Below are 24,313 nucleotides of genomic sequence, written 5' to 3' on the forward strand. Positions count from 1 at the left end.
TGACACATTGTTTATGATACATTGCATGAGTAGCATTTCACATATTTTTTCTTAAGATAAATTTTAAGCAACAATAACTTTTAAAATATATAATTGTTAAATAGATTAAATTTCAAAATAATCCCTATGACTGTTCACATATGACCAACGTTCTTTCAATTTAATCATTCAACTATACAAATTGATTCAAAATGATCCCGTTAAAATTAATTTGTGAGTAATTTTGTATAATTCGAGCAGGGGCGGAACCGACTTCAATTTTGAGGGGGGCAAATACAACACAAAAATAATTAAATATTAAAAAAATAATATTATATATCTATATATTATGTAAAAAATTTTAAATAAATTTAAGCAAGAAAAATAAAGAAAAAAAATGTGTAATTAAACTGTCATGAAAAACATGAAAAAGAATATTAGAACAAAATGTGAAGAAATTTATAAATATTTTAGGGCAAGTTAGGACAAAAGAGATTTTAGGGGGGGCAAAAATAATTTTTAAGGAGGGGCAAAAAATTTTTTTACTCTCCTATAATATTTTTTTTTTTACTCTTCTAAAAAAAAAATTTTTTTTTTTTTGAGGGGGGGCAATTGCCCCCTCTAACCATCAAATGGTTCCGCCAGTGAATTCGAGGGTTAAATTGGGATTAATTTTAAATCATAATTACAATATGAGAGATTATTTTAGATTAATTTTATGAAGATGAGGAATTAAATTGTAGCAATGTGATATTCTCTAATTAAATTGATCATACCCAAATAATTTGATGACTATTTTGAAAATTTTCTGATAATTAAATTAACTGATTACCGACATTGAAGCTATTTTCCAGTCTTCTAGTCATCCCGTCCCGGCGTTGGTGTGTTGAAGATTTCCGCAGGTACAGAAGAATCAGGGGTCCACCAAAGAGCTCCAAGTACGCGTTTTAAGTGAATTATTGAAAGGAAAATATTCTCTGAACCATACATTTAACTAATTTTTGAAGACTTATCGCTTACTAAACCCTAAAAAAAAAATACGCGTCTTTACTCTTTATAATTACTAAAAGGAAAAATTAATACGTTCAGATTCCAATTCATAATCGACACATATTTTTTGAGTTAATATATTTTATACAGACACTTAATTTTTTTTACTAACGCTCGATCCGGCTTGGTCCTGAGCTTGTCCTAAACAGTAAACAAAAAGGATAGAGATTTATTAAAGATAAAGAGCGGTTTGTGAAGAGAGAAATTTTTTTGAAGATGAAAAACGACATTTCGAAAGCAAAGCTCTAAAACTTTTGTCTGAGTGATTTCAGGATTGAAAGAGACAACACATGTGCTCCTTTTTTTTTTTTAATATTTATCTCATAACTGGCCCGGATCATTGGGTCATGCGTTAGGGCATCTCCAGCCGAACTATAAATGATTGTAAGGCGTAGCTGATTTGCTCCATTTGAAAGGCAAAAAAATCGCTAATCGTTGGATGGTGAACAGTGCGATATCAATATTGGCGTTGCATCGTTCATCTACTTGATTTTTTTGTCTCAACCTGGTTTGCCTTAGAAACCCCCGAAAGAGAAGAAAGATGGCCGGCTACCTTCTCAGAAGCACGGAAAATGGAGTTAGATTGTAGTTTTTTTTTTTTGGGAAATTTAGGCCATTTAAGGCAAACTCACGCACAATACATACACAAAAACTCGAACCTAAGACCTCTTAGTTGGAAGCATAAGCTCTCAACCAACAGGCCAAGATGAGCTGTGTGTTTGATTGTAAGTGAATCATGATATTTTTTAATTTCATTGTATTTTGAAGTAAAAAAAGAAATTTTCGTTTGAAGATGCCCTTAGTAAACAAATCCACATAACTGCATAAAATAAATTAATTAAGAGTCTACGTCCCCACTCAGCACCAAATAATTTATCCTACTAAAGAGCTATTCCGCCTTCCTATTCTCTTCCACCGTCGCTTGACTTTGACTCCTTCAGCCACCTCAAAAGACAAAAGGGAAGCCTTTTTCTTCTTCTCGTCGTCGGCCCCTTTCCATCCTCCACTTCGATCTCGGTTTTAATTCAGAGAAAGAGAAGGCGAGGATTGAGAACTAATTAATAAGACTGAGAATATGCAGATGAATCTAACGCGACGTTTCTTCCTCCGAGCCGCGCTATTCGTGCTCCTCGGCGGTTCTTCTGCGGCTGTCCTCTTCGTCTCCGGTGCCAATCTCTCCCCCTTCGCATAGCTTTCCGGGTATTCTAACACGTGCTTATTTGACAACTGTTTTCGAATTTTGATAACTTTGCGTAGGCGATGCTATCCAAGCTCATGGATCTACTGGTCGGAATCTCCTGCAGGCGAAACAGCGTAATTCCATCCTCTTATCACCGTTAATGCAAAGACTGATTTTGTTTCCCCATTTTTTTTGACGGAGTTGGAGGTTTATTTTTTTAACTTGTTGGAAAATTTTTAATATAGGGCCATAAAAATATTAAATCATATATTAGGTGATATATTATTTGTTTATTTATAAACTTATGATTAGTTATTATTTATTTTATAATTTATCATGTTAAATCATTAAGAATAAGTGTTTGAGAAATTTTGGTCAAAATATTTTTTTCTTTTGAAAATAGTTTTGTGGAAAAATTTTGGCCTTTAGATACATATAGTATTGATGCTTTCACATATTTTGCTATCAAATTTTGAGTAACAGTGCAATGTGATTGGTGGTTTAAGGTGTATTAAAATAGGTTATCGGGTCGGATTTAGATCTAAACTGAAATTTCTTTGATCTAAATCAAATTGACTCAAATTAGAACCATTTAATAAACAGGTCAAAAAGACAGGCAGACCTAAATTAGATCTACTTTCAACCTAGATGACTCAATAAATTATTTTAATTAAAAAGAAGTTTGGGTTAATTAGAGAAAAGTCAAAATCGAGATCACGTAGTTAACGATGTCCCATAAATCAGTTAATAGGTCGTCACTAACTTGGTGGTAAGCCTTGAAGCCTTATGGAAATGCTTTTCTTAGAATAAAATGGGCTACCATTTCTCGATTTCTGTATGCATTTCTTTCCTAAAAGAGTGAACTGTGAATCTTTTTGTTCCAGATATTGATTGCGCATTAATTGCAATCTTTCATGAAAAGTCTTTGAGATTTTGGTGCAAATAAGCGGTGTCCAACTCTCCTTGGCCCATTGGTTGAGAGCTTAGGCTTCCAATTAAGAGGTCCAGGGTTCGAGTCTATGTGTATGCGTTGTGTGTGTGAGTTTGCCTTAAATGGCCTAAATGTCCCAAAAGCGGTGTCCAAAATGTCAGAAACGGCATGACATTCTGCGATCTTTATGCTCTTTGAAGTTAAAACTGAGTTACTCAACAAATTTCACCAATTTGGCAACCTTCTTGTTGCAAGGTAGAATATATACGGTGATAGAGTTAGAAAATTTTTCGTCTTAATATTGTACGGATATTTAGCACTCAAACAGAATAAATAAATAAAAAAAACGGAACACCAGAATTTTTACGTGAAAATTCTGAAAATAGGAAAAACTACGGGGCCACACCCCGTTGAAAGGATTTAATTTGTGTTTGCTTATATTACAAGTGGCTGACTTGTTCTTGAAATTAAGGATGATCAAATTACAATAATCAACCCCTGGTTGAAATTCAGTTACAAGTAGAGATCGGAAATCCGGAGACTTTTGGTGGTCGGGCGAAAATTCGGTTTCAATTGACAGTTAGGTAGAAATTCTGTGTCAGTCAGCTGTTGAGCAAAACTCCGGCGTAAGTCAGCAGCCAGGAAGGAATACAGCGTCAATCAGCTGATGCTTGCCGGTGGAAGTTTGGCGGTGGATGAGGAGTCTGATGACAAGAGATCTTTCTTTATTCTCTTCTCTTCCTTCTCTTCTCTTCTTGCATGGGCCCCCCCTCGTGAAAAATGAGGAGTCTATTTTTAGTTTTATGAGAATGGCATGGATAGTAAATATGAGGAAGATCAAGGGTAAATTGGGAGTGGTTTGAATGGACGGCCGATATGGAATCCCTTGATTGTGAACCGTTTATTGGGTATTTGAATGTCTTAATAAAATCATAATTAGGCCATCTTAGGCTCGTTGGATTCGTCTCGTCGAGCCGCTCGATTCGACTATAAACATGTCACATTTGGAAACCGTTTAGTAATCAAAATTATGGTTCGAACCTTCCAAATGCGCTTCGGCTCTTTGATTTGGACCAATTTGAGCTCGGATTGGGTCGAATTTGGTGTCGTTGGGTTCATATTTTTTAGAATTTCAGTTTGACTATAAATTTGCTGAAATCAGAGTTCATATAATTTCAGATTTAATTTTTGAAATTTTCAATTTGATTTTTGCCTCGAGATACTGCCCGATCAAGATTATTATTTTTTTTTTTATGATATATCACTTTTAAATTCAATGAGGATGAGAAACTCGGGAGATAAACTTTAGAAAGACTACTCTTATCATTATTTTTTCAACTGAGAGTAGTTTTTCAGTCATTCTATTCACATTTGAACAAACCAAATCCATGATTTATATTTTGTCTTCTCAGATTGCCCAATCAACTTTCAGTTCATGAACTACACAATCATTACAAGCAAGTGCAAGGGACCCCAATATGCTGCCAATCCCTGCTGTTCAGCCTTCAAGGAATTTGCTTGCCCTTACGCAGATCAGCTAAATGTCCTAACCAATGACTGTTCTTTTGTCATGTTCAGCTACATAAACCAATATGGAAAGTACCCGGCTGGTCTTTTTTCGTCTGAATGCAAAGATGGTAAGGAAGGGCTTAACTGCACTGCATATATCAGCAAGCCAGATAACTCTACTTCAAGCTCCTCTGCTCGCATGTATGGCAGCTTTCTCCCGTTAGTTAGTGCTGTATCTGGTTTTGTTATGGCAAACCTTCTCCATTGTATTTGATGAGAATCTGATTAGCACAATAGGCTATTTCAAAAATAAGAAATTAGAAGATAATTAATAAACAATCACTTGACATAATGAAGTTTGATATAATTTTTAAATATTTTATTAGCTTTATACTTAAATTTTTGAATTCAAATATTTTTTAAAAGAGATTCCTCATGAGCTAACAAGTTCAGTTGAAGTTTAGATAGATCTCTCACAAGACGAACGTTTATCACGTCTTTTAATACAAGTATGTATACACGACGTGTATATCGTGTCATTGCTCTTCTATTTGTCTGGCTGTGATCCAAGCAGGTTCAAGTCCCTGAAGAGAATATCTGCCAACTTATGGACTGTTTGATTTGGTGCATTGGGATGTAAAGAATTTAAAATGTAAGGATTTTAAAAATATTGGTATTTGGTTTGAAATAAAATGAATGTAGAGTAAAATTTTGAAGTAAATAAAATTCACAATCTGATTCAAACTCAATGTATTTGGAATTCTTTAGATTTAGGTGATTTTCAATACACTACAAACTCATCGTCGGCTACCATCTGTTATGTGTGGAATTTGATTGTATTAATAAATCAAGTTGTTATGTTGTTGCAGACCTCAAGTTTATAGTACTTGTTGGGGGCCGGGTGCGGTGGGTTTACCACCAGTTTTGCACCCAATTATTTTTGTACAACGCCCTAGTTCTGTGTACTTGAGCACCCATGTGCTATGTTTCAGAGCGCCCTAGCACTAATCAACAGATAGCAGAGCGCCACAATGCTCTGGATTAGGAGAAACAGTGCTACAAGCTTGGTGCCATAGCGTTGCGAGTTTGAGCGTCGTAGCGTCATTAAACAGTGGCTTGAGCGTCGCAGTGCTGCGAGACGAACTAAAGAGTTTTCTTTCCCGTTTTTATAAAGAGTTGCATCCATTGGAGTTATTTACTCGTCTTTCTCTTGTATTTATGTAATGTATAAAGAGAACGAAGCATATGATAATAGAAGCAAGGAGAGAGAAGAGAGGCCTGTACTTATTTCTCCTAATTTTCATAGTTGATTTTTTGGTGATTTGGCTCCATAGTTTTTTTTCCTATTTTAGGTTTTTCTATATTAAATCTTGGTGTCATTTATTTTCCGATGCTTTTACTTTCTTGCTTGTTTTGTTATTGTGGTGTTTACTCCTCATCCGGTGTTCACTTCCCGTTCACCATCGGCCACTGTGGGCCACCCACTGGCCACCCCAACCACAACTTCTTATATTATATATCGCATTTATTTTAATTCAAACCAAACAACAAAAAATAATCTCATTTATTTCTCTTATAATCATCCAATCAACTTCAAAGCATTCTTTTTTACATTACATTTTCTTTTCAAGCCATCAAACAGCCTCTTAAATGAAGATAGGATAACATTTCTTACTTTTAAACACTACGAAATTCATGCCATTTGCTCTCTTTGCTCTGTTAGCTTTGAGAATATTTTGCATCTATTCTTTGAATGAGACTTCTTAGACAAATTATTCCTCATGCTACTCCATTTCTGTTTAGACCAAACCTTTTGCAGATATTCGAACTTATTGAGGATTTATCTGAGATTGATGTAGCAGGGAAACTTTTTTTTTTTTTTTGAAAATTTGGGGCCTAAGCCCATATATTACTATGAAAAGAAAATGTTACAAGAAAAAGTAAATATATGTAAAAGCTTCGCAACATAAGCAAAGACAAAAACTTATGAATGACTGATGTAAAAAATCCCAACTATATCACCCAATACATCCAAAAAATCAAATTGAGAACCAAAACATGATAGAAGACTCAAAAAATATTGAGGACAAGCTGCAATCCGAGCAGTAGAACCAACTGCAGGAATGCAACAACAATGCTCAGTAATCTCCAGGTAGACAAAGCCAAAACCAGCAGAAGCCCTCGTAACATGATGGCTAACACTTGACAAGCAACAAGCAGCCAAAATCAGAAAAACCTCCTCCCAGGCCAAATGTCTGGACTAAGATATTAAAATAGCTTCAAAATAATATCGGAACCCTGGTTGCCCGAAGACCATCCAAGGGGCCTGCTGTGGGAGCTTCATCATCGTCCAGACATGGCATATACTGCAGGCGAAAATCGACGGGATAGAGGGGCCCGAAAATAAATCCAGCTGCATTATAGTTTTTCCAGCAATTCTAATGCACATTTCCATTTCATAATCTTCTCAAACAGGGTTCTTTTGATGCTTAGCATAACAGAAGTAAAGCATTGGAAGTTCCCACCAAACCTCCTACTGTTCCTTTCTCTCAAAATATAGTAAATAATACAACCAATTGCCAACTTATAGAAATTCAACTCCTCAGGTTTACTATAAAATTCTCCAGTTAACTAGTCAGAATATTGCATAATCGAGGGTCTCATAAGAAAACATTATGTCCCAGGAATAATGGCTTTCAAAATAGAGAAAGAATATGAATATTCAAAATACAAATGAGAAACAGATTCAGCATGATAATGACATAAACAGTAGTTAACCGGGACATGAATTTGTCTGATATGAAGAGCGTCAGGAGTCTTTAAACCCCCAACTAAGGCAAGCCATACAAAGACCGAGTGCTTGAGAATGAGCCTTTTATGCCATACCAATTTATACCAGTTGCAGTCTGGTAAATCAAAGTAAAACTCATCTATATATTGTTTGAATCTAAAATTATTTTTGTTTTTTCCAAAACAAACAAGGCCAGCATTGTCAATATAATTAATACCATTAAACACATAATGCAACATAGGAGAAAAATGCCATGGGAGATTCCAGGAACGAGCTCATACAAGAAGCAATTTAGGATAGTGTCAAGAGAAACATCTCCAGTATACTCACCTAACGTGATATTATGACACCAGTGATCCCATTTCAGAGAAATAGGAGCATTGTTCCTGATTTTAAACTGAAAGCATGGTTTAGCTTCAACAGCAATATTACATATGGATTTCCAGAATTTAGAAGCATTGGCAGGAGCCGGTTTCCATGGAGATCTGTATTTATGGAGAAGCCAAGAGGAAAGAGGGGAAGTACCGTTGTACATCCTGATGATAACTGAACATTTATAAGCAAATTGCAAAGCAGGAATTGAGGGAAAGAAACGAAAGAAAATTTGAGCGAAAATTTATATGTCAAACGTCTCTTGCTCGTGATGTTTCAATAGCCATTCAACTAAAAACTGCTAATTGGGATTCGTAAGTTACTGTCCGCATGTTTTTCTTCGAATTATATGGTATTTTTCTCTGGACAAGGAGGAATGATTTCTCCAACTGGTTTTGGCAGCCTGCGACGGCCTCGTTGGCAACCAGAGACAAATTTTTTTCTGCTTCAAATAGGGCCCTTGGAGTCATTCAGGCAACCAAGGCTGCACCTATTGACTTCTAACGTCTATGTTTCTCGTGTTAAAAAAATTTTGGTCACTTTATAGAGAAATTATTTTGTGCGGACGTCAAGCGCAGCTCTATCTCTAGAGACGAATCAAGTGCAATCACGTTAGCGGTACCGAACATGGGTGACATGACGCATTCTGATTGATTGCCGGACAGCATTCTGCGTCCGCACAGAATAATTTTTCCCTATTATGAGTCCAATTGTTATTTTTTTACTTGAATTTCCTTCTATATTTTTGTTTTAGCTCTTGTTTTTCATCAAGGGCGGAACCAACTTTAGTTCTTAGGGGTAAATTTATAAAAGAATATATATATATATATATAACTATAAGGGTGTAAAAATAATTTATTTTGCAGATAATAGCTTTTCACAAACTTATTTGTTAGTGTTCGAAAAATTCAACATAATCGGATGAAAATAACAGAAAGTCAAGAGGCTTTTTTATTTTTATTTTTATTTTTAGAGGAACAAATTCCGTGAAAAAATAGGTTAAAGGACATATTACAAATAACCCTTAATATGCAATTGCCCCCCTCACTCCCTCACAAGTACATAATTTTCCGCCCTTGTTTTTCAGTGTATTAGCTTTGAGCTGGTTCTTTCTTTTGAATTTTGTATAATGTAAATGTTGATTCACATTAAGAGATTGGCTTCGGCCTTAGTTTTCCCAAAAAACATATCTCGCCATCAGTGTTCATTAAGGAAGGGGCGGTTTGGCTTTACATATATAAAATAGTGTTAAAAATATTTCGAATGCATGAGTTTTAAATATAGTATTATTTGAATATTACAAAGTAAAAATTTGCAATATTTTGTACTTATCGTAGTATTTAATTTTAATATATTTAAAATTTATTAAATTTGTTTATTTCAAATATATTATAAATTTTATATTATTGTTGCTACTAACCGTCATATCTTCTACCCCTAGTTGTCACTGGCCTTTCACCACCGATCATCTTCTCTGCATGTGCCCCGACCATTAGCTGCCGTCATTATTGAGTGTTACACTATATTTATTTTATTTCAAATCAAATAATAAAAAAATAATTTATATTATTTTATTCTCATCAAAATAATTTCATATATTTTAAATATATATACTATATTTTTTTATAGTACATTTCATTTTATTTCCTAATATTCCTTTTTCATCCTATCAAAGCCCAATTTAATACCACCAAGCCTGATACAAGTTGTAGGGCAACCCATCACTTTCTATGTTAATCACTGTTAAAATGATGATGAAAATATTCTTAAAGTATCATCTTTAATAATAAAGCTTATAACTTCTTCACAGTTCACATCTATGGTCTCCTGCTTCCTTCAAACAGCTCATTGATCTTCATCTCCACTTCCCTTGGGCTATGATGCCTCAAATTTTTCTCCCCATGTCTTCTTTCCTCCAGCAGTCCTCTGTAAACCTCGAGAAACCGCCTGTACGCCGGCAATATGATTCCGGCCGCCGCCACCCTCAGCTCCTTTTTCAGCCGTTCGTCAACCACCACCCAGTCCATCTGCGCTCGCCTGGTCTCCTCCAAGTACACATCCACCATCCTAAGCCTCTCTCTCATCACTTCAGCAGTCGGCAAATCACCGCCGTCGTCGATTCGAAGCACCGCAATAACCTTGCCCCATGAGCTCTTCTGGTACTTCGCCGCCCACTGCCGCTCCATCGCCGCCTGCCGCCGGATCCAATCTTCTCCCAGTAACATCAGCAATTCACTGCTGCTACTTACCTTCTGCATCATATACCTGTTTCCAAGAAAACTTCTCTAAGTTCTAGAATAAATAAGTTACAGAACACTATAAATGTATTAAAAAAATAAGAGTTTTTTTAATTATTTAAAATGAGTGAAAGTTAAGTTATTATTTAATAAATAGTATTCAAATTTCTGTAAAAATTTGTTTTTTTTTTTTTAAAAAAAGGCAGTTAGGAAACAGACATATTTATTTCTACTAATTTAATTAGTTGCTGAATGCAATCTATAAATTAATATTTAATAATTATTATTTAAATTTTAGAAAAAGTTACAGCAAAATAAGTTTAAAATTTATTAAATCTACTTCAAAAGTATATAAAAATTTATAAATTAAATAAATTCAATAATTTTTTAGGCTCAAAATATTATAATTTATCTGAGGGATCGCAACGTTCTTTAACAGCAACTTACCTGCAATTGTTCATCAAGAAAATGCAGCTCAGCGCTGGTTCCCTGTACATCGTCGCCTTCGCTTTCAGATTCCCCTGCAAAACCTCCATAATCCACGCAATCTGTGCCGCGAAGGGCGAAGATTTCTGCTCCGGCCTGGGATCAGCCGCGGCGCGGAATCCGTCCTCGTCCATCACTCCCTCCAGCGTTCGCCATGAGTCACAGGCGGCGCGGAGGTAATTCATCACATAGCGAGTGATAGGATGCAATCCGCCGCCTGGAACAGCCTCCGTCGCTGGATCACGCCTGATCAAGTTATCAAACTCGGTGAAAATCCCCCGAATCGCTGACCCGAGCTTCTTCCAGACGGTAAAGACCTCGGTGTGAAGGGACTCCGAGTACTGATCGGAGAACAAAGCATCGACCTCCGGGACTATTTCTCGGAAAGCTTCGTACATGTCAATCATCCGAAAGAGCTTCTCTGGCGAACGTTTCGCAGAAGCAATTGCATCGGCGAATCGCAAGAGCTGGATTGCTGGGCCTCGGCACGCTTCTGCAAAGGATAGGTCAGCGATGGCGGTCGAGCCGGAAAATATGCGTCGGCAAAGGCGGTGCTCGCTGGGGAAAAGAATGCGGAACGCTACGTTCGTGCCCTTAACCCAGCGAATGATGTCGTTCTCAAGCTCAGTCCACGGTGCTGGCTCGACTTTGTTGGCAGTGCGAAGGCGGATCCCTAGACGGCAGAAGCTTTCCTCGAGGAAATCCCTGCGGGAGAGGCTATACGCGTGGGCGCACTCTCGACCAAACCCGGCGGCGACCATTCGCTTCGCTATCTCGTGAACGTCCGCGAGGGTTCCTGGCGGGAGAACGTCAATGAAAAAATCATAGTCTGTCACTGGTGGCGCCACCGGGATCGGGTCATCTTCGCCGTCAGAATCTAACTCCGGAGGTGGGACAGGGTCGAATGGGGAGACGTCGAAAGGGTGCTCTATCATCGAGCGGAACTCGTCTTCGAGCCGGAGCATGCACTGCTGTAGGAGATCGTCGGCGCGGTTGACTGCCGGCGATGAATTGTGACCGCGTACGGATGCGATGAGGGCGTCGACAGCGTCGAGGAAGGCAGCGGCATCGGAGGCCTCCGACCATATGGAGCGGTCGGAGGAGAGGAAAAGGGAGATCTGGCGGTCGATTGAGGAAAAGGTGATAGGAGTGGTTTGTTCGTCGCTGATGGAACCGCTTGGGTGGTGATTGGCAGCGAGTCTCTCGCGGGTGAAGCGGCCGTCGAAGTCGGAGAAGATTCGGAGGATGTCGTTGGCCATGGTGTCCGTGCGGCCTAGTGTCTTGGCGATGTGGCGGGCGACTTCTATGAGCTTTTCTTCGCCATGTTCAGCCATCTAATTCATCGAAATGAGGGGTTGTAAAGCTTCTTTTTTTTTTTGCCGAAGAGAGCAAAGATCAGAGTAGAAATTTCAACGACCGCGAGCCTGAGTTAACGAGGTTGAGGACAAATATCAGAAGAAAAAATACAGAAAGAAAAAAAAAACGCGTTTACTTGCTAATTGGAACATCGTAATTTCGCCGGAATTGATGGAAGCGTGGTGTTTTCGTAAATATAAAATGATGACAGTGGCAGTAAGGTAAAGTTAGGAAATTCTATTTATAGCCGTCTTTTTCCACGAACATTCGAAAGCCCTTGACTTTTTTTTTTTTTCTTAAGAACAGTCGAAGGCTTTTTAGGGTCATCCACGAACTCTGCTCCATTTTGAAGAAAATTTAGCATTTCAATCATAGGAAACTAGAATCAGGAGGCAACAAAATTCCTTTCACGCTCTGTTTTCGTTTCATTCCAGGTTTCCTCTCTTGATTCTTGCATTCGTAAATGCGGATCGGTGCCTTTTTTCAAGATCTGTGTGATTCGGAGCCTGCAATTGGTGAGAAAGGCGTCAAATTTTGTAAGATGTTTCCGTCTCATTCTGCACTTTTTAGCTTGTGGGATCATGGAATTTAGATTCTGCTTTTCTTTTGTCTGCACTATATGTCCTAATTTTTTATTAGATTCGTTAGATATTTTTATATAGGAACAGATTTGTGCATGTTCAGTATGACAAAGGAATAGCAGAAGTACAGATAGAAGTTCAGATATTTATCTATCTATCGATCTTAAAAAGCAGTCATTGAAGTTTAGTCCTAGCAAGCACAACTCCATTGCAAGGTTCCAATTTTCTGCTTTTATTGGTGTCGGCGCTTACCAACCGAACCAAATTCCACCCACCTTCAACACAGGTGGGTCGCCTGTTTGAATAACGACACCAACAAGATATCCTGTAGTGTGAAAAGTGAAAACTTTTGTGTTATAAGAAGCTTTGAACTATTTGAACTGGAAAGCGAGTTTTTGCTTGACCTAGTAAATGCTTTTTGAAGTTGTGCTTGCTGTATGGATGGAAAGCCACACATATTGGTCGCATTTATCACGATAGGCAGACAATGAGGTGTCCTATTTATTTCTAGCGAAAATGATCTGATTCGAATATAATCAGATAAATCTAGGGGAATTTACTTACATGCCACTTTATTTCATGCTATTTGTATATTTAGCCCCCAAAATTTTAATATTACATGCCTACCACTCATATAAAACTTTAATATCAAATATATTACTCATATATTTCATTCGTACCACTCATACCATTTTTTTAAACTTTAATATTTTATTTCATGCACTCATATATGTCATTTTTACCCTATTATTTAATGGGTTGACCCAAACAGAAATTTTTTTGATATGATTTGAGTTGAGTTTTGGAGTTTGGAGTTGGTTCCAATATTGACACCCTGTGAGTTACAATTAGATTTATTTAATTTATTCTCCTCGTTTATTGCAAAGCCAGATTCCAATTATTTAATTGGTGGGTCTAATTATTTATGAAGGACATTAAGACTCTTTTGAGACACTCTTATATCTGCATGCTTTTACTTTAAGAATTTTCTTAAGCACTTTTTTTTCTTTTTGCCAGAATCACTTTTATTAAAAGTGATTACCAACCAGCCAAAAGCTTAATTTCTAGGTTGAGGCTCAGTGATCTTTGTGTTTAATCACTTTTATTAAATATGACAATTAGCTATCTAGAAGCTTGGCTTCGAGTTTTAGGCTCATTGATATTTATATTTAGATCTGGACTTAAATATCATATTACTTAGAGTAGTTGTTGTGTTAGAATATTTACAGAGAAAGGATTTTTTTACCTTAAATAAAAATAATTGATTGGTACGCTAGCCAGTGATCAAAGGTATATAATTCTATATGATCCGTGATTCTAGAAGTTTGAGTTAAAATCTATCCAAATTTTGTTGAAATTGAGCTATTTATAGATTTTGCGGGTGTGGGTATTTTTTACTCTTTTTATTGGAGTATTTTAAATCCACACGACCATTTTATGCCCCAATCTCATCAACAAGAGGTAATGCAGCTCTATGAACATTAAGTTTGGCCATAAGATCCTTGCCTTAAACTTGCTATCATCGTTATTTGAGAGGTAGGATGGCATTTTAAAGCTAGTTAATAGTTCCTATGGATTCTTGAACATGGAGCTCAACGAGGTTAGAGATCTTATCCTTGAGAAAAGGGAAAGAACATCATTTTTGTTTTAAAATTTAACAATAGAAGCCGTTTGATTGAAAAAATATAGTTTAAAAAAAAAGAATTAATTTTCTTTGGGAATATTAAATTTTGAATTTTGAAATTGAACACGTCATTATGAACAGTATATCGCCTCGGGAGGTGATCATATCGTTCCCTAATGGGTTCAAATTTCAGAATTTTAAATTCATCCGAATTATCGTAGTCAAACTCAAGGGGGAACAACATATGATCTCGAAAGATCAAAATGACGTTCAATTAATTGTCTAACTATAATAATTCGGATAAGATATCATTAATTTCATAATCAAAATAATGATAATAAAATAATATATCTTCCTGAAGAAAGATGATATTAACTATTACCGATTATTTGAATATGACGACAACGATCGCCATTTTTGTTTGAATTCCCAAAGATAATTAATTAGAGGTTTTGAAAACTTAATTTTGAAAATCAGGTCTGGGTTTCTAAATCTCCTACGAGTGCAAGCCCTCGTAGTTAATTACATCGTAGCAAAATTGGAATTTTCTTACGAAAACTCTCGATTAAAATAGCGTTAGAAATTTTATTTAAGATTTTCAAAGCTGGATGTCAAAGGAGGTAAAGGTTGGAATTTTCAATCGGGATTGGTTCAAAATTGAAGACTTATTTCTGGAATTAATGGAAGAAGGGTAGGAGGTGTTTTGAGATTCTGAATTACTTTAGAAACACCCCAGCCTATCCTAAGTGTTGGGATCAAATTTGATTAAAAGAGATTTTTAATTTGAGTGGTCCATTTTATTAGAAAATTGGGACTCAATTCCCTGAGGTTGAGGTCTTATAGCCCGAGCCTGCCTCGAAACCTAAGTCTAAATTGGGTACTTAAAAGTGACCCGAACCTAGCTAATGTAGTGCAAATCTGGACTTATCCCGGCCTGGATTGGGGAGCCAGCTAAATCACCTAGGCGCTTTTAAAATATGTATCCGGTCTTTTAATGTTGAGTGGTAGGGACATTATTTAGAGAAGTTTAAAGGAATGGGGTCGACATCTAGAGCAGATCTTTAATTGACCCCTTAGACTTATGTTGGGTGTTTGATGCTTAAGCTAATGCAATTAAAGTTTTAGAGATTTTTAAATCTGTTACTAATGCAATGCATGCTGATTGACTCGATTAAATACTTGAATTTGAATTAAGACTTTTGAAATGAGAACTCCCGGCGGTCCCGGGCTTACTTCTTAAAACGTTAGGATTTCTATATGGGCTTAAATGTTTTAATTTGATTTAAGTAGAAAAATTTTAAAGAGTCCTTAAGAGCCTACGATCTGGTTCCAGGCTAAATCAAAATCGACATGCAAGAATCACCAAAAAACAATAAAAAGCAGACAATCATATATCGCAATCAACATCAAATATTAATCAAATCAATTAAATTAATATTCAAACTTAAAGTCCATAGGCAAGTGCCTTTAATATTACATCTTAGAATTACAGAAAAGTAAAGTGGCCGGGCACCACTAACAACAACCCGAATTTCTAATCTTAAGACTCAAGTGACTTTGAGAATAGGTCTTCTCGTATCCACTTCTTCATCCTTCAGCTGCTTCTTGGATTGTCGGGTCCGGATATCCAAATCAAAAGAAAGTCCTCCTTGGAAGGGGTGTTATCTTTTCTCTTTGGATATTTTAAAATCATCATAATTTTGAGCTCCAAATGGATAGGGACTCTCCCCTAAGGGATGTCCATTCCTCTTTGAATTCTAAATTGGATTTTATCCCATCTCAAATCACTTGAAATTACAACTCAAATCAAATCAAATTTACATTAATCAAAATTGAAAAATCTAGACTCGATCCTGCAGGGTTATCCTAATAATCAGCAGTTATATAAATAATCTCAAACAGTTAATATTTAATCTCAAGCAGTTAATATATTTGAAATTTAAATGCTCAACAGAGTGTAGTAAATAAATAAACATACATTCAATCAATTCTAAGCTAACAACCAACATGCAGTGAAAGCTCGAAAACCCGTCACACAGCAGAAAAGTAAACACCGGCCTAGCTTAGAACTAGAGTTGGTTGTCCTAGCAAACCATCGAAAGTGTGTGAGGTAGGCCGAGTGGTTTGGATATGTCCTATGGAGGGCAATTTATTAAAGTTGTTTGAAGTTTTGATTGGTTGAAAGGCTTAAGGGAAGATTTAAATTTAAGTTTAAGTATTAATTATTTGAAATTGATTTTAAGATTGTTTAATGATTTCTGAAATTTTAAGACAATTATCAAATTTTAGAAATTTTTTGGATTATTCTAATCATTTAATTAAGGGGTCAAAAGTTAACTTTTCAATTAAGAGATTTTTCTATAAAGTTAGTATTTTATTAAAATATTAGACCTTAATACGATCTGTTAGACTGTAAGTACACTGAAATTGGATTTTTCTGGATTTAGTTACGAAGGTTTGAAGTTTTGAACTGATTTTGACTTAGGTTTGACCAAAAAGTTGACTTTTTTGACTTTGACTGATTTTGGAAGGTTTGAAATTTTTAATAAATACTAGACTTGATTTTGAGTTGAATGCCATTGAGTTTGGTCAATTTGGAGTTTTCTAGAATTAGTTATGATTTTTTAAAGTTTTGTATTTTTTTGGAATTATTAAAATTGTTTAATTAAAGGGGTTTTAATGATTTTGTTCCAAATGAACTCCAAACTTCTTGAAATCAATTACAAAGGTCAGGAATGACCTAAGAAGAGATTCCCAAGAGTTTGGAAATTTTCTGGAATTTTAAATATTTTTTAATTAATTAAATTAATTAAACATTAAATTTCACTTAAAATTAAATTAAAGCCAGATTTGCTGTCAAATTGAGTTGATTTCAATTTTCATTGATTAAAAGTTTAATTCTGATCAGTTAGAGGGGTTTTTTGTATTTTTTGGATTTAAACTTGATTTATTAAAATTTTTGGAAATTTTAAAGCTTAATTAAGGGGTTAATTTTGACTTGTTTAATTTTTTGACTTAATGAACTCCAAATTTGATGAGATTTGAACCTAAGATTTATATTGTCACTAAGTTTAATGTTCTCAAGTTTCACCCCTATTGAGTGTGTGTAGAATTTTCTAGGATTTTTTTAAGTTGATTAGACATTATCCTTAATTATTTTTCCTAGGTGATACTAGTGTTCAAATGAGTTTAAATCTTTGTTCATCTAACCCTAACACTATATCACACATACCACCGAGAAAGGCAAGACTAGTCCTTAGTGGTGTGTGAGTTATAAATTTACAAAGTTTTGGGTCAAAATCTAGCCAAACACTTTGAAAATTAAATTCACCAAAATCCAGCCATTAAAATAAATTAAAACTTTTATGGCATATGGATAATACACCATAGCATATCATATCCAAATTTGAGAACAATCTAATCATTGGATTGAGAGTTATCAAAGAAATCCAATTTTACATAAACCCTTAATAACTCTGTATACAGTGATTAAACTTATCCAAACAAAATTTTAAAATAAACTTGGGATCAAGACGGTTCTAATGAACCCAAGAACATCAAATTTGGACATAAAATGGATTTTTGGTGAATTTTTAAAGTTCTGAGCATTTTAAATGATTTTTAAATTGATTTTTAATCAATTTTAATCATTGGGTGTCGTTCTGACACGTGGCAGACATGTGGCGCGCATCGGCGCGCCACTTAAACACGTCGGACGGTTAGATCGACCGTCCGATTCACCACGGCATGATTCGACGGCTAGGATCGTGCCACGTAGGCGCGCCTCTTCTCAAGTGAACCGAGTTCGAATCCCGCTGGAGATGCGTGATCTGAACTTGGTGATGTGGCCGATTATGGGCCATCCGATCGCGCAGAACATGCGATCGGACGGCTCTGATTGAACCAGAGCCAATCTAGTTCAAAATGAACTAGAAAATTCAAATGCCCATAACTTTCGATCCAACCGTTGAAATTTGATGAAATTTGAAACGTAGCATCTAGATATCCTAATCTTGCAATCCATGGATTTTCAAGGCTCCATGCATTGAGAATTTTGAGATATCAAGGTTTGATCATAGAAATTAAAACTCAAATAACTTTCTAACCTGTGGTCGGATTTTGACGTTCTTGGGCTTGTTGGAAATCTGCTACAATCCTCTATAACATTGTAGAAGACATCGAGAGTTGATTCTTGCCGGATTAGAAGCTATTCTCGAAAATCTTCTTTCTATCTTTACCTTCTTCTCTCTTCACCAATGGGGCTTTGGAGGCTTGGATTTGGTGGAGAATGGTTTGATAAAGGTAGGAAATCATATGGAGATGCTCTAAGATGAGGATTAGAGGCTGGGGGAGCTTTGGAGATGAGGAATTAAGTGAGAGAAGCTCTAGGTTAGAATTCTCCTTGATTAGGGCATTTTCCCTCTATTCAAGTGTACTTGAAGAGTTTGGACGGTTGAGATCAACTAGAAGGGTTGTTGGGATGCTGTCATGTGTCCCATGAGTGGTTGAGAGCAGAGGTTCAAAGGACAAGAGGACACATGAGGTGGAAAGGCCTCTTGGTCCTCATTTGGACACATGGAGTGATGTAAGCCATTTGATATTGATCCAATGGCTTATAATCAACTCAAGAATGTTCCAGAAAAAGTCTTGGCAGATGGAATTAAATGGGATTCGGGTTTAAGGGATTTATTCAAGGGTTTAAGTCATTTGAGAGTTATTTTGACCCTCTTTGACCTATATAATGACTTGTATTGACTGTTTGACTAGTCAAACAGTCAAATAGGTGCTGAAGTGGCAACCAAAGAAGCTTGAGGAGCTGGTTGGGTTGATTTGGAAGGGATATAATATTTAAGGATTAAAATTTGAGAGAGTTAAAGAGGGTTTTGACCGAGTGTATTAAGTTGACTTGGTCAATGCCACTTGGATTTGATTGGTCATGATTTAAGGCATGATTAGGCCATATTTTGGAGTTGATTGAAGCTTGAAAGGGATTAAATAGTTTGAATAGATTAAAATAACCTATTTAAACATTAAAGGACATTTAGGTCAACCTAGGTTGACTTGGTTAACCAGGTTGGCCCGGGACCCGATTTTGGGCTCAACGAGTTTGGTTTGATGTTTTGAGTCTATTGGATGTGGTTCTATGGTTTGGAAAGGTCAATTTGGTCAAAATGCCTATTTTGACCTTAAAAAGCCTATTTTGGTCAACCTAGGTTGATTTGGTCAACTAGATTGACCTAGGGTCTAGAAATGGGCTCAATCAATTTGAAATAATATTTGGAGACTATTGGAGGTGGTCTCCAGGTCTGGAGAAGTCGAATCGGTTAAAATACATATTTTGTCCCGTAAGGGCCTGGTTGGTCAACCAGGTTGACCCAGGGTTTGGGTTTGGGTCCGATAGGTTTGGTTTGATATTTAAAACTTGCTGGAAGTGGTTGCAAGCGATTTAGAGTTTATTTGGTTTGAAATTGATATTTGAGCCCCCCTAAGGGTTATTTTGGTGATTTTGACCCCTGGTTGACTGGGGGTCAAAATGGGTCCACCAAAATACAGTTTAATGTTCAATGGGTCAAGATTAAGGGTCTGGAGGTGATAAGAGGCTTTGTAGAAAGCTCCAAGGTCAAAATCCATTAGGTGGCAGATCCAGTGGCATAGGTTGTAAATATGTAAAGGTTTTACAGCCTTTTGATTTTGGTTTAGTTTTTGGGGTTAGAGATCTCAGAATGGGCTCAAATTTGGAGGGTTGCCTCTAGAGACATGTCCCATCAGTATGCAACTGACAGACTCTGAATCATAGGTCAATTGACTGGGTTTTGAAGTGTTTGAAAAATCTCTAAAAAAAGTCTTTAGGACAGGGCCTTTGGACTTAGGATTTGGGTTTGAATTTTGGATTTGATCTGAATTTTGAGTTTGATTAATTAAGTTTGAGTTATCTAGATCATTTATGATCATTTGGAGGATCATAATTGATTGGATAAGGTTGAAGTTTGATTAGAAACAAGATTAAGGTTTGAACTGGAGATTAAGATCTTGAACTGGACTGGAGTCTGGATTTTGATTGAGGTTTGATTTGAATTGAGATCTGGGTTAGCTTAAGGTCAGAATTGGTTTGGAGTCTAGATTGATCCTATAATCTAAAGGGATTCTAGGGTCTAGGACTTAGAGGAGTCATAGGTTTTAGATAGGTCTTATGATATAGGCTCCTGAAGAATCCTAAGACCTAAATAGATCTTAAGGTCTGGATCTAGGAGAATCATAGAATTTAAATTGACTTGGAAGAATCCTAGAGTCTAGGATAAATCTTAAAGTCTGAAATCTAAAAGAGTCCTAAGATCTGGAATAAATCCTAAGATATAGATTTATCTGGAGGAATCCTAGGATCTATCGTAGAACCTAGGATCTAAAATCTAGAAGGATCTTAGGATTCAGGAAAATCCTAGGGTCTGGATTAATCTGGGATCAGGATTAATCTAGGTTCAAGATTGGTCCAAGTGACCTCATACAAAAATGAGGTCAACAGAAGCATGTCTCAAAATGAGGGCAACAACAAAAGAAGAGGTGGATTAGAATCTCATTATATGATTCAACACTCAAATCACAATCTGAATAATTCTAAAAAATGCCAAGTGGAGGTTATAATTTTGACTAACCTAACGACATAATAATATAAATGTATATAGAAATGTGAAAATGGGTTTTTGAGTTGGGTTCTGGTCCAACCCAAAATTGACATGAATCAAATCCGACCCCGACACTCTGACCCTAGTGAGGCGGGTGCGATAGCAAGCGTAGAGTGCGACCCGAGCAGGCAGGACACACTGGAGCGGTGTTGCCAGCGCGACGACGCGAGCAGGCGTGACGTGGTACTAGGCTACCATCGCGACGCGGTGCGGCATGCAGGTGCAACATGCCAGGGTTCCAGCCACGATTGTGGCGCGGTTCAGTGGGCATGAAGAGAAAGCAGGGCTACAGACGGGATGCAAGTTAGTTCTGAGTCATTTTCGGATTAGCGGGTTCGCCCAAACATGAACCAATTTTTCAAATGGGTTGAAAATTAGAACACGAAACCGACCTGTTTGTTAAACAGATCAATTTGAAACTAATTTTTTCGGCTCATGTCATAAATTGACACCCCTATTTGGAGCTAAAATGTCCCTCCTTTATATATATATATAATATTTTTTTTTAATATTTAATTATTTTTGTGTTGTATTTGCCCCCCCTCAAAATTGAAGCTGGTTCCGCCCCTGTGACTATAGTAATTGGGAAAACACTGAACCAAGTAAAACAAAATTTTGTTAGAAGAAAGTGAGGATCTTAGAAATGGTAGTTTTGTAGGATCAACAAATTCAGTATAGCCCATTCTCTATGAATGTAATTAGGAATGGGCTTTCATCATTGACTATAGCCCAACCCGCTGCAAAGAAGCGTCAGCCTACAACAAAAAACGGTGGAAAGTAAATTCCACAACTAAAGCCCAGGTTGGACAACAAGAAACAGAATAATGAAATGACTCAGAAAGCAGCAAAAACCCGGCAGACAAACTATTAGAAACACTGCGAGCTGCCAAACATAAATTGGAATCCATCAATAGTCGAAGAGCAATTCCAGCCACCAAATCAAACTACATAACAGCAATCTGGAAATCAACCCCACCACTAATCCTCAAGTTTGAAGAAGATTGTGACATCCAAAGTCTAATCATCGTTAATCTTCCATCTAGTAATCTTAAGGGCAACTTGATTTATAATATGCCAACAAGGTCACGAAAACCTTGGGAGTCCTTCCATCCGTTTTTAAGAAGATGCCTTCAGTCACTTATGAATAACTTATTTAAAAAAAATTGACAGTTATATATTATTATTTCGATATGCTAAGAAAATTCTTTATTAATGCATATTATTTGGATCAACAACTCATCTGAATGATTGAACAGATTTTTGATAAATTTAAACTATTTCTGCCACTTACTATCACTTGCTTAAGTTGAAAATATTGCTTTGAATGCAACAAATAAATGGGTGGCATGAACAAAATTTTATGAGAAGAATTAAATTTCTGATTAAAGCCAGTTACCTTGCCACAAAGTGGATATTTTTCCTTTCGCTCCACCTCTTCATACATACAAGTATGGTGTAAATGATGAGAGAAATTAAAAGAAATAGCTCTATTGTATTAACATACAACAATATAAACCCTTAGCTTCATGCATCAGCCATGTGTGCTATTTCAAAGGCTAGAATATCTGACCCAATCTTCTCTTTGGTTTACACTCTCTCAGAAAAATTAGTCAATAATGAATACAAACCTACTTAAAATGAGTATGACCTTGTTATTCTTGGCGGCAAGTTCATGCTGGCAAAGATGGGTGGGGTAGAAAGGCAGGTACTACATCAATCCAACCATCCAAGATAACAAAGAATTGAGGGGCATGGCTTTTAATTAAGATCTAAGCATGATATGAGTTATGGCTAGAATGGAGAAAGTCTGTACCAAAAGGGAGGAACATCAAAGGTTCAAGTAACATCAAAGGTTCAAGTTGAGCTCAATGAATTATTGAGGACAGCTCCTATTTCATATCCAGTATTAGACTATTCTCAACTGTTATGTAGATGCTAACATTCGATACATAAGGTTTGATTGGTTATTCTCTTTGCAGTATTTACTTGCGGATATGAGAGGTTGACTTGATTTTTTTTTTTTTTTTTTAATGATGAAAGCATAACGTTTACAGCCATAGAGTCAAAAGGCTACTAATACCAACAGCGAGAGGACTTCACAAAAACATTAAGAAAGGATACCTATTTAGTGAAACAATAGATAGTTTAACTATCCAAAACAAAAAATCCTGTATGGAAGTGTAAAGAAAGGACGTCGACAATAAACATGAGACGATCAAAGCACGATGGGATGGGCTCATACCGCTGATAGTTTACTAATTTTGGCGCTGTCGAGCATTCAGTAGATACTAGATACTGAACTATTTTTTGTTGAATTTTAGGATATATATATTGGAAATTCGGCACGAGCAAATGAAAGAAAAAAAAAAATGAAAGCTCAAATTGCAGAATCATACTCAACCTGCGGCCCCCACCTCCACAGTAAAAAAATTGAGCTATTATATGCTCTTTTCAGCTAACTGAAAAGTTCCAAACTCAACCAGAATTGTGACTGCTAGGAAAAATCCAATCATGAAAGTGCTAGTTGAATACTGTGAGAACTGAGATTCTGGGATCCTAGACCGTAGACAAAGACATTTAAGACTAATCCAACCATAGCAACATATAGAACGCTCTTGGAAATCAATTCATATCACAACTTCAGGTCAATGAAGTCAGGCATAAACCAGTGCTTCAAGGGAAAAAAAAAACGTTTGGTCTTATTTTCTATGAGAATTTCCATTGCTATTTTAACCTTTATGCTCATTTCACAGTTATATAATCTTGGTTCCCAAATCAGGAACTGATGTAGAACTAAATGTATGTGAAATTATGCAATGTCAAAATTACACACCTTTTAAATTAGAGCAATAATAATTATGTTGGCTTCTAGTGATTTAAATAAGTATTAAACAATAGAGATATGATTAAAGTTTAGGCCAAACTACATGTAAGCGTTAGAATCACGAATAATCAATTGCAATCAAGATTAGCATAGCTTGGGGGATTTTAAAAGGAAATCCTTGAATTAATAACAAGATTAGACACTACTTGGATCCACTCATGCATACTCTTGATGTAAGATAAATGGAGATAGGTTGCACAACCTTTATGATGCTACAAATTAAAGGGAAGACTTAGAAAAATAAAAGACTTGAAAGAGAAATTCACCTTTATTAGGATTTGGAAATGATCTGCCATTGGGCTGGAGAGAGTTGTTCGTCGATAGCTGTGGCAGAGAGAAGATAATCCTTTCGACATATTCTACAATGGTACGGTCGACCTCTAAGTTGACGTCTAAGAATGGATATTTAAGGATATCAATTTGTCCTTGATCGTCGTAGACGAATCCGTGATCAAGTTCTGGATCCACCATGTATGAGGGAACATTAGATTTTAATGTACTGGTGCTTTTAGACATCAAACGGCGTCTTTCCGGAGGGTTGGACAACAAAGATCCTTGCTGAAATCTTCTGGGCAGCAAGCGACGTCTTTCCGAAGGATTGGACAGCAAAGTTCATTGTTGAAATCTTCTGAACTCCAAGCGATGGTGATGAG

At 36.4% G+C, this 24,313-nt stretch overlaps 2 protein-coding genes and 1 long non-coding RNA gene across 3 annotated transcripts; 2 read left to right on the forward strand and 1 right to left on the reverse strand.

The window, feature by feature from the left end:
* Positions 1-1,921: 1,921 nt before the first annotated feature.
* Positions 1,922-4,959, forward strand: LOC110099028 (GPI-anchored protein LLG1). The gene is made up of 3 exons (XM_020826039.2): positions 1,922-2,195; positions 2,287-2,343; positions 4,553-4,959. The coding sequence occupies exons 1-3, from the start codon at positions 2,105-2,107 to the stop codon at positions 4,921-4,923; spliced, it is 519 nt and encodes a 172-aa protein (XP_020681698.1). The 5' UTR covers positions 1,922-2,104; the 3' UTR covers positions 4,924-4,959.
* A 4,577-nt stretch (positions 4,960-9,536) lies between these two features.
* Positions 9,537-11,900, reverse strand: LOC110099053 (exocyst complex component EXO70B1). The gene is made up of 2 exons (XM_020826074.2): positions 10,497-11,900; positions 9,537-10,077 (listed from the first exon to the last, which is right to left on the reverse strand). The coding sequence occupies exons 1-2, from the start codon at positions 11,867-11,869 to the stop codon at positions 9,630-9,632; spliced, it is 1,821 nt and encodes a 606-aa protein (XP_020681733.1). The 5' UTR covers positions 11,870-11,900; the 3' UTR covers positions 9,537-9,629.
* Positions 11,901-11,971: 71 nt separating this feature from the next.
* Positions 11,972-12,895, forward strand: LOC110099054. Its single transcript, XR_002303411.2, has 2 exons — positions 11,972-12,112; positions 12,326-12,895. It is a non-coding gene; the product is annotated as an uncharacterized LOC110099054 (long non-coding RNA).
* Positions 12,896-24,313: the final 11,418 nt, after the last annotated feature.

Source organism: Dendrobium catenatum, unplaced genomic scaffold (assembly GCF_001605985.2).
Source record: "Dendrobium catenatum unplaced genomic scaffold, ASM160598v2 fragScaff_scaffold_1632, whole genome shotgun sequence".
NCBI classification, from domain to species: Eukaryota; Viridiplantae; Streptophyta; class Magnoliopsida; order Asparagales; family Orchidaceae; genus Dendrobium; species Dendrobium catenatum.